At 36.6% G+C, this 10,757-nt stretch overlaps 1 protein-coding gene across 2 annotated transcripts; it reads right to left on the reverse strand.

Moving 5' to 3' along the window:
• Nucleotides 1-361: 361 nt before the first annotated feature.
• LOC102624036 (uncharacterized) lies at nucleotides 362-10,423 on the reverse strand. 2 transcript variants are annotated; one of them, XM_006480288.4, is made up of 9 exons: nucleotides 10,078-10,423; nucleotides 8,034-9,672; nucleotides 7,567-7,927; nucleotides 6,648-6,732; nucleotides 4,876-4,932; nucleotides 4,335-4,394; nucleotides 4,016-4,234; nucleotides 1,888-3,396; nucleotides 362-1,157 (listed from the first exon to the last, which is right to left on the reverse strand). In XM_006480288.4, exons 2-9 carry the CDS (start codon nucleotides 9,556-9,558, stop codon nucleotides 699-701), a joined length of 4,275 nt encoding a protein of 1,424 aa, XP_006480351.1. In that variant the 5' UTR covers nucleotides 9,559-9,672; nucleotides 10,078-10,423; the 3' UTR covers nucleotides 362-698. The 2 variants fall into 2 exon arrangements, with proteins under 2 accessions (XP_006480351.1, XP_006480350.1); XM_006480287.4 differs by having other exon boundaries at nucleotides 10,064-10,212.
• Between the last annotated feature and the right edge of the window lie 334 nt (nucleotides 10,424-10,757).

Here is a 10,757-nt window from a genome sequence, read left to right on the forward strand (position 1 = left end):
ATTATTCCTCATATGACCACCTCAACTCTCCATACAAATCACTTTAGTTCACCTCCTAATGTACCTCAATCATACCACCTTTCCCAAACATGATAAAAACACACCTAAACTCAAGCTTAGCACAAGCTTCCCTCAAATATAATTTTTGCTTATTTAAATAAGATTTGTGTTGGATCTGGTGACAACAACCCAATTTGTTTGAATCGAATCCTAATTAAAAATCAGTGAAAACACTTATCATTACATTTTATACTATCAACATATACATTTATAATAATGATCTCTATCTATTCCATAAAACTTTGAAGGCAAACGAATTAAAAACATCAAACTAAAGTGAAAAAAGGTTCAGCTATTGATCTTAAATGGCAGAAGAATTTTAAAGATGAATCCATTTCAGGGCCCCAAGAAATGGGACTAATGCAGAATTTACAAGCAAAGTTCTGTACATGAACTTTACTTTTGACACTTTTACTAGTGCCGTTGCGCAAAAAGTCAAAAACCATATTCACAATAGAGAGAGAAGAAACGAAGACCTTCCTCCCCTCTAAACCAGTCAGCAGGTATATGAATCCGAAAGATCCCAATGTCATGTTAGTTCGATAGAAAATTAATGTAAGACAATCACTTTGGCACCAATGACTCATTTGTCAACTAAAAGGTGATAACTGTAATCACACAGCTTTAACTGACCTAAATCAATCTTTATTGTCAGTTGTTCTGATATTCAAACCTGTATTAGTTCGGCAACCCCGCTTTTTCCTCACTGTCTGGACAGCAAGAGAACTCAGGCTGAGCTGTTCTGTCATATCTGTGGCATGCATCTGTGTCGCAACCTTTTTTGAGCTAGGAGATACCTTCTTGCAAGATCTGATGGGACGAGAAGCCATAATTTTAGCGGCAGGGCCTCCACTGATTGAATCCTCTGAATTCTTAGATTTTGTGCAAATAGGATTACCAGGTGCAGATGAGTTTAAACTTAACCATGAACTACTTGCAGTATCCTTTCCCAGATTTGTCAGACCAAGCTTTAAGAAAGGAGAGCTGCCCTTTCTGGAAGCTGGAGCACTGCACAGACCATGCGAGCTCCTTAATTCATGTTGTTGATCATCACTATCTCCATCTGTTGCCTTTTCTGTCATAAGACTGGGGACCTCCTATCAGCAAGTAACAAATAAAAAATTAGGACTGCAATGCAGAAACAAGTACAGAACATTTAACTCAAATTTGCAAAATGTAAGCTTCTCTGCTAGGCCAAGATTAATGGTACATATTGAGAAGTCAAAAGACATGGAAAAGTAGAACAGTAGACCCCATCGGCCCAAAACAAGATGACATAAAAATCTGTCGGAATAGCTCATAGTGTGCTGAAGAATTTAATTGAAGAAGCCACAGATTAATAGAAGAGTTGATAATAAGAGAGAAATGATGTGTTTAGTGCTCAATACAAATTCAAAAGGAATTTCCCCCAAAATGACAATGTCTTGGATGCAAAACTAAAACATGCAACATATTCAATATATAGTTTATTACAATTGAACAATGAAAGTCAACATGGTTTGGTTCACAGATCCATGAACACTTTTCTAAGCTCATTAGTAATCATAACTTAGCTGAAGAAGGCGGTTAAAACTGAAAGAACTTTCCTCCCAGGGGGAAAGAGAAAAGGGTTGTGCACAACTGATCATATCTATGGTTTAAATAAAGTGAAAAGGAGGTAGAAAGAGAAGAATGGTAGAAAAATTCAGATGGCTAAACCAATACTATTAACATAGAAGGTTAATAGTTTTTTGAGGTATAAATGCCAATGATGTTCTAAATTCTAACAAATAGGTAATTGACACGAAGAGTTTTCAATAAATTGTTATAAAGAAAAAGCAGAGCCACCTTTTCTTGCATTTCAGTAATTTGTTCGCAGCCTGAACCCTCCTCTCCTTCAGAATCAGTCATTTCCTCACACTCAAACTCTACATGTTCTTCGATTTCTTCATCTGAGTCACTTAACTCTTCCTGTTCCATCACAATCTCAGGATGGGAATGATCACCAATATCATCAATGTTGCCAGTGGTCTGTACGGAGAAATGACCATTTGAAGCAACCTGGCTGTAATTTTCACCATACTGATAATGTAAATTGTCATTGTTCTGAGTTACGGTTTTATCTCCAGAATTTGCAACAGTCATTGATTGCATCAGATTGTGTGGAGCCATTTCCCTGTTTCCTAAAGCTCTCTCCTTTGCTGAAGAAGAACTTAGATGGATCTCCAAATCCAGTTCATTAGACTTCTCATTTATGCTAGAAGGTACAGAATTGGCGGCAAATGGACCATTGCTGACAGAAGTCTTACTCTGCAAAGCATCAAAAGGATTTTTATGTTGGTCAGATTTTCTTTCTGAACCAACAGATATGCGTGCATTTGAGGGTGTGGTCACTAAGTTATTATTTGCAACCTCGGTTCTTTTCAGAAGTGGATGAAAGTCAATGACACATGATCCTGAGGTGGATTCCTTAGTCTTCAAAGATTTGTTAAAACAACTGAGAGCATGGCTAAGTTGGCGTGGATTATGAAACAGACTCAAATTTAATTGAGGTTGATTCCCTGAAAAGAAACTGAAAGAACTAGAAGTACTAGCACTACAGTTCAATGGATAATATGGCAGATGTCCATCTTCAGGGGCCTGGAACAGTAAAGGATGCATCTGAAGATCAGGCTGTGTGCCTCTTTCTTCCTGAACATGTGATTCTTCTAGGTGAGAATTTGCGACATTTTCTGTCACTGTATTCCTTTTATCTCTTCCTGCCGTTACCAAATGTTGACTTCCCGAATGACCAGCATTGCTTTCAGCAGCAGAAACCTTCACAGATGATCCACGTTGGACGCTTTTGAAAGCTGACTGTGGGATTACACGAACAGATGGAGGAAGATTCACAGGAGGCAAGTCAGGTGCTAATTTCACCAAGTGTGCATTGTTGCTTCTACGAGCCCGATATGGTGGCAAACAAACTTGAGATTTGGATGTTTTTGATGCCATATTTGGAACTGGATGGTTTGGCTGCATTGAATTCAACACATCATGTCTAACATGAGTCAAATGTGAAGGATACAGGTCCTGAGAACGGTTTAATGCATAAGGATGCTCATGCATGTTATTAGTAGGTGGATGAGCTCCGTCAGACACAAAATTATTTGGTTCTTCCCCAATGTGAGTACCCTCTCTCAACAATATGCCACAAGAAGGGTGTTTATCTCCAAGATTTATACAAGGATTCCCAGAAGAACCTTGATTGTAAACACCTGGTCTCCAATCCGCTAAAAATCCCTCATGGACATAGCCTTCCTGTGTATTTTCTATGTAACCATCAGCTCCATTAATAACTCCACCAGCATTTTCAACCTGAGGTCAACAAAAGCAGTAACTAAGTTCATGATAATATATGAGAATAAACCTCAACAATTTACCAATTAGCCAAGCATATTATATGGCTTTTGAGACAATTCCATGCTCAAGCCGAACTTTTGGTGGATCGACGAAACCTTTTACTGCTGTAGTAGACGCCGAAGAGGTGATTCCATTTATACAGAGACAACGTGTTCTCATCCTAATTGACCAAGTATTTATACTTCAGTACACTAAATCCACAAATTGCCCCATATTGCGAAATTTCATAATGATTATTATTTCTGAATGCAAAAATACAATTTCTAAACTGACTGCCTTAATCCACTTATCATCACTGTCGTCCTTAAAAAGATAAACCATCATTAAAACATGATGAACTTAGATCAAGCTCTAACAGAGTTGGGAGAGGCCAGCTACTTCAGATCCCAAATGGCAGAATTAATTGATATAAGATTCAAGTGAGTGAATTTCTTTTCCTAATACAAGCCACACATATTGTAAATAACAGAATGTTTGATATATAAAACTCATAAGATCAATGTATAAGATCAACGTAAACATATTAGTATCTGGGAAGATGCAAGATCAAAAGGCTTTCAGAAGTTAAATAAACCTCTTTATCAGAATCCAGATGCCAATTAGCCAGATCAGCAGTTTTGCACCTTCTTTTTAATTCATACAACCGCCGCTTCTCCTTTTTATTTGCATCTTGCTTATAACATTTCTGAGTTCCAAGGGCAATGCGCCATTGCCGGCGTAACAAGCTTGGATCCCTATGTGGGACAACAAATTTCCATACTGACATCCAATCAAGTTTAAAAACCTTCAGTCCCTGGATTAATTAAGGTTACATTAAGAATCAATGATGACAGTCAGCTTATCCAAAAAGGAACCAAATAAATAGATTTTGAAGAAAGAGCAAATGAAATCACCTCCTGAATACATTCTATCTCTTTTGCAGTCAGCGGAGAGGTTTTCATCCTCCGAACTGCCTGCATTGAGTAATCAAAATATTATAAAATTTTCAGTATTTACAGCCCATATTATACAAAAATCCAGGTTCAGTACAAGGTACAATTCACAACCACAGCAATCCCATAGACAAGTCATCACTTGCAATATATATAGTGTGAACATAGTATTGGTATTTCCAGAAAAATCACACTAACAGTTAGATAATTATTGGTGTAGATAAGGAAGCGAATCCAATCAGGCTAGTTCAAGTCCAATAGATTATGATACTGATGATCAAATTTTGGCATTATGATCTAATAGTTTAATTTGTGAAATATTCCAACAATTATGATAAGTTTGATGTCATTTGAAATGCATCAAAAGAAATACACACACAAAGAGAGAGAGAGAGAGAGAGAGAGAGAGAGAACAGAGAATAACTAATTGTAATGGTATGATATTAGAAGGAACAACGATAAGACGAAGAAATTTTTTTAGTACAGGAGATTGTTTATATACCTTAATGGGATTTTCTGGTGCTTTGGATGAGCAGCGATTTTTCTGCCTAACAAAAATCTGAAACAGATAAAGGGTGCATCAGTTAAAATAGGCAGTTATCACATACTCATCAATGTGACATTATGAATACAACATATTTCACATCACCAGGAATTCTACCTTCACATAATGACAGAAAAAGTTTAAATCTACAAAATGCAAGTCATAATCACCAGGATACATCAAAAAGCTGCATAAATCATACTCCAATTATAGCCACACAAAAAATACAGCAGTAACTGACCATATAACGCAACATAAAACTAATATTGCTCACAATAACACTTTGCATTAAGATAGAAAGCTTAACAAAATCACTTTACTTTAAGCCCAAGAAATTGTACCTCAATCAAAACACATTACACAGAGAGAAAAGAGAGAAAAATCAGAATATCAGAGAAAATTTACAAGCTCACTATGTAATTTTGTACTCATAGGCCCAAATCAACTAGACCATTCTATTTCACTCATAGTTTATTAACAAAGCAAAAGCTATTTAAATTTATCCAAACCAGTATATCAAAAGGAGAACTACTGAAAGGATTTCACCGTCAGATCGATAAGCAATTGCTCAACAAGGGTAACTTTAATATCTGCCTTGTCTTAACAGGCATTCAGTCTGATTTACCTATAGGCTAAAACAGTTCTACATAAAAATATGAGTTGCGAGGTAATTTCTTCAATACGTCAACTTCCAAATCAACGATCCATCTTCCTCCGCGATCCCAATATTCCCACTACATGCCAATCTCAATTGGGTTAAAGCCCATGAACAACCACTTCATGCTGACAATTATGGGAACCCATGTGAGAGGAGAAAAGGGAACTTTTCTTTATAAGCAGATGATACAAAGGGGTTGGGTTGTTTTGCAGAGTGATGGGGTGATTAAAGCAGTTCTTTGGGACTATGCGAAAAGTGATACGGTAAGTCTTGAGGATTCAGAAAAGTCCAACTACTTCCCAACAAGCACATCAATACAGACATAGATTACTGTACTGTAAACAAGCCTTCAACATCAAATAATGTGGCTTTAATGGAATCATATTATGCACTATTCCTTGTTTGTGTGCTGGTAAGTTTTTCTGTTTTTTGATTTTCTGGACCAATTTAGTTTATTTCTTTGATTTTTGGTGGGTTTTCACTTTTGTTCCTTGCCAAGGCTTAGTTTCTTCATCCTGTAGGTAGCTTTCTGATATCCTTGTTCATCGTGATTATGCATTCTTAGATGCTTATGATGCTTACGGGTGTTTTTGTAGGCTGATACAAGATTTAACAGTCAATAAAACCAGTTAACTTTTATGGCAGGTCAGTGCTAAATGTCAGAAAACTTTTGAGTTTAATCAAATCAAACCCAAGGACGGTTCCAGTAATTTATCCCTAGCAACATTTAGTATACCATAAGTGTGAATTTCCTCTACTCATAAGATAACAGAGTACTGAAAAAGTGCGAAATTGAGTGCCCCTTAATTGGGTAAATGCTATCATTGTTGAAAAAAACTCAGGCGCAACATCAAGGCCAAGCAAAACTGAAAGGGTTCCAAGAGTAAAGCAGTTCGAAGGGAGAGAAGAAAAGAGTGAAGGGCTTCACTTGCCTAGTCTTTCAACAACATGTTGTTCCTTTATAATTAGAGGAAATTGCAACATGCCAATGAAATGGCCATGTTCACGGTTTAGTTCAAGCAACAATCAGCAGGAAATATAGTTTTCGTGATACAAAGCACAGTATAATCACCTGATGCTTCGATTTGCAAGGAAGAAACCGTTGCTGGATTGCCTTCCAGTCAGTATTATACTCCATCATCCCCAGTGCCAACAATCTGGATCCCAATATGAAAACAGGTACATATTCAACAAAGCTTATAGTGAGGTAAAAATCATGAGATGAATAACAAACTAAGGACAATGCCATCATCTAGGAAACTAACAAAACACAACAGCAGGAACCAACTATGAACTTCTACTAAGTCTGCTGAAGTATGTTGTATATGATCTTGCACATTTTGGCAATTTCATAAGAAGAGAATGTCATAAAATGAGGGTAGCAAGTAAACTAAGCATATCAACAAAAGACCATCTACTTACTCAGACTGCCACAAAAATACTTACTTCTTTAGATTATCCATAAAAAAAAAAAAAACTTGGAGAACAGAGGTGACATGTTTTTCTTTATTTCTAATACAAAGGGGAGTGAGAGAGCCCAGGGAGTTTAACACAGCCAAAGAAATGAAAGTTTAGAATTCAGATCCTGTAATTCTAATGACCTGTCTAGTCTTGCAAACTTCAGACAGGGATTAACATGATATTTTCTTGAACGTACAGTAAATTTTCACCATTCTCCAGACCTTTAGTCTCATAAACCACATTTATTATATTAGCCACACACGAAAATCCTGATTTGGAACCCAGGTAGATTTCCAACAGAAATCTTTTGTTTTTCATTTTTGATGTGGTATTTCAAGTGCTAATGTATAATATCATACTTTAACTGCAACATTCAAACTTCATGGCATATGGTATCAAAAGGACATATATAAAAAATTCAGCATGTCAACAAAATTGCTACCGTAAGTAATAAAGAATATGAAAGCCACCCATTTAATGAAGCACCAAGTCAGTCAACCGGGGAAAGAGCAAGAAAACATAAAACTCACTCGTCCTCTGCATCAGTAAAAAGCACTCTATTTGCAACAGATGGAGGAGGTGGCTTATGTGGAAATAATGATGGATTAAAAAGGGGAAAAAATCTCCGTGCTAACTTCGAAATTTCCTTAGTGACTAAAGCAACTGATTGCTTTTTGGTACTTTCAACAAGTGCAGCTGCAAGTGACCTTTTTGGTGGTTGTCGACTGGGAGAAGATGTTATAGTATTAGCACTAGGGAGAGTTCTTCCTTTATAAACTTCACTATTAGCCTCAATCAATGATGCAAAAGAAGGAAAAGGGAACAGAGGTTCTCTTTGAAAGCAAATATCAGAACCAGATGCCAGACAACGCTGTCGATGTTCTTGGACAGCTGTCAAAAAAATGAAGAATCAGTGGTGACAAATGTCAAAACAAGCTATTATCAAGCAAATGATTGAAAAGAAACAAAGAAAACTAACAACTTCTACATGACTTACCAGTATAAACATCATCAACATATTTTCCGACTAAATTAAGTGGAGCCACATCCAGAACTGATAGAACCAAACCACTTACTGAAGGTACCCAGGAAGAGCCCTTCACGGAGACAGAACCCGCCTGGCAATTCGAAACATGTCCACAGCTTCCTTTAGAAGTAGAAATGTTTTGAAAAGCAGACATCTCAATATCTGGAGGTGAGCTGACTCCTGGTGCATCAAATGAAGAAGATGATCCGAAGGTACCTTGATCAAAGCCAAATTGGGGGCGTACATCTGGTACAGATGAACAAATATAAGGAGGATGGAAGTAAATTTCAGGATATGGCTCATTTCTGAATGCTCTTGTTTCATCACGCTTGTGAAGCATCTCAAAAATCAATCCCTGAACTTGGTGGGCAATATTCTGCCGAGAAGTATCAAGAATACAAAGAGAAAATACTTGAATAAGAAGTTGTACATGCTCATGTATTAAACAATACAACTGGCCAATTTGATGCGGAGAGAATCCATTTATTAAAGCATCTTGTGTTGTTAAAGATGGACAGCTTGGAGAAGTCTCAGGCATCAAAGTTTCCCCATCAAAAGTAGAGAAAGGTGCAATTTGGGGTACGTTAGGCAAGACTGGTAAGAGGGGGCGCAATGGCCTCTTTGACTGTTCCAAAAGCTTCTTTTTGTACTGTGCAGAGGCCTTTTGGCGTCTATTCTGCCTAGTCTCCGGCCGTCGTATAGCTCTCACAAACTCTTCTTTCTGGGTTTTATCAGCAGTGCCTTCATCATAGTCACTCTCAAGCATCTCTTCAAGCTCTATCTCAAAATCAGCATCATTATCCTCATCTTCATCATCAACATTTTCATTCTCTTGAGTTGACTGATCATCACCATCTCCACCCTGTAATACAGCAGCAAGGAATTTTCTGTACTCTTCTTCGTCGTCAACATTTTGAAGATCATCATCATCATCAGTTTCCTGAAGAAATGCCTCGAGTTCATCAAGTGTGAAACTTGCAAGTGAATATCGTGCCCTCGTGCGCCTACAGATGGCATCCTCATCATCTAAATCCAGTATGGGCTTCCGTGAATGTATCGCATTACTCAAATCTCCCACCATACAATCATTAACATCAATTCCACTACTTGTAGATCCATTCTCCTTTTCTTGAATAGTTTTTTCTTCTGGTTGACAGATCAAAAGCGATTTTCTCTTCTTATTTTTTCTAGCAAAATCTTTATGACATCTTTTTCCTTCATGACATGCTCCATTAGGAGAAACTGTAGCTTGTGTCGTGATTTCCTCCTCATCATGCTCACAATCTCCAACAATTTCAGAGCTCAAGCTTGAAGAAGCTTCCGGTGAAGGAGTCCCCTTCAGAAAGGGATTAAAATCTACATCTTCCTCCTCATCCTCTTCCTCTTCTTCCTCCTCATCCTCAGGTCTCGCTGGACTTTTACTAATACCAGGGCTTGTCTCTTGTTCAGTGACACAACCAACTTCAGTTGATTGTTCATTTGCACTTGAACGCATTTCGAACAAAGAATATATACCAACAACTGATGCTTAAGAACTCTAAAGATGTCTACTAAGTGATAACAGATCCAACAATCCACAATGACATAATCAAATCACATTATTGCCACCCTAAACCGCGGCAGAAAGCAAAAGTTAACAGACATTTAATTTCAAATGCAAGCCATCAACATCAACTATGAAAAATAAAACAAATCAATATTCCAATCAGCTATCTAATTTATTGCGAGACAAGCACCAAGACAAATCACGTTGCCTAAGAGTTTCCAATTAACTCAAATTATTTCACATTCTGAAAAAAACAGCTATACCGGATCAACAAAGCAAACATATCTACATACATTACTACAATCATCAAGGAGTCAAAACCCTAATGATTGAAAATGTCGCTCCCTTCATTTCAACTCAATTGCAATGCCAAAAAACAATGAAAGTAATGCCAAAAAAAAAAAAGTTCTAAAAAAACAAAAATTCGCATCGAATTTAAGATGAAGATTAGAACCTGAAGATTAGAACCTGGGAGGGACTGCGGTGAAAAGGGCAGCCGTAAAAAAGTGAACTTGAGGTCCCGCTATTCTGATGTTCAGAGAAATTGGGTGATTTTCGAAGGGAAAGGGAAGTAGGATTTTGAATAAGCATTTTGGGAAGAGGGGTTTTTAATTTCAGAAACGGTAAAGACCATTTTCCGAATTTAAATTTTGAGAAATTTATGCAGGCAGCGGCAGACCGCGGAATTTGAAGTCTTGGGAAAGTGAATGGGTTTTGTGAAAAAAGAAAAAGTAATTTTAATATAAAAAAAAATGTATTATAAACCCGCACATAAAACAATTTTTTTTTTTTCCACGGGCAAATTCAAATGCAATTTGTTTGATAATGGTTTTAGTTAAGCCACAGCTTCAAAACAATTATTCTTTTATGAACTATAAAGGGCAAAAAGATAACGAAAATCATTAAATTTAAAAAGTATAGAAAACAATTATTTTAGTAGAAATTTTGTCCCTGCCCATCATAAAGTATGTGAGTGATTGTAAATCTCAACTCTTATAATTTTTTTAAAAAAATTATTTTTTAAATTAAATTTAAAACGTAAAAGTATAAAATTTGAAATCAGGTGAGTGTAAAAGATTTGTTAAAAAATAATTTATTTAAACTTTTTCGTTCAAAATAAGAAATGAATTAATTTATCTTGAGTTATA

The sequence above is a fragment of the Citrus sinensis genome, chromosome 6 (genome assembly GCF_022201045.2).
Source record: "Citrus sinensis cultivar Valencia sweet orange chromosome 6, DVS_A1.0, whole genome shotgun sequence".
In the NCBI taxonomy this organism is placed as follows: domain Eukaryota; kingdom Viridiplantae; phylum Streptophyta; class Magnoliopsida; order Sapindales; family Rutaceae; genus Citrus; species Citrus sinensis.

What these genes read in the sequence shown, in the direction of transcription:
- LOC102624036 (XM_006480288.4), bottom strand. Translation starts at nt 9,558, where the DNA reads ATGCGTTCAAGTGCAAATGAACAATCAACTGAAGTTGGTTGTGTCACT. An exon ending in AGATAGAATGTATTCAGGAG is followed by an intron (nt 4,235 to 4,334) that starts GTGATTTCATTT and finishes TAATTAATCCAG; the next exon opens with GGACTGAAGGTTTTTAAACT. An exon ending in ATCTGGATTCTGATAAAGAG is followed by an intron (nt 3,397 to 4,015) that starts GTTTATTTAACT and finishes TGTTGACCTCAG; the next exon opens with GTTGAAAATGCTGGTGGAGT.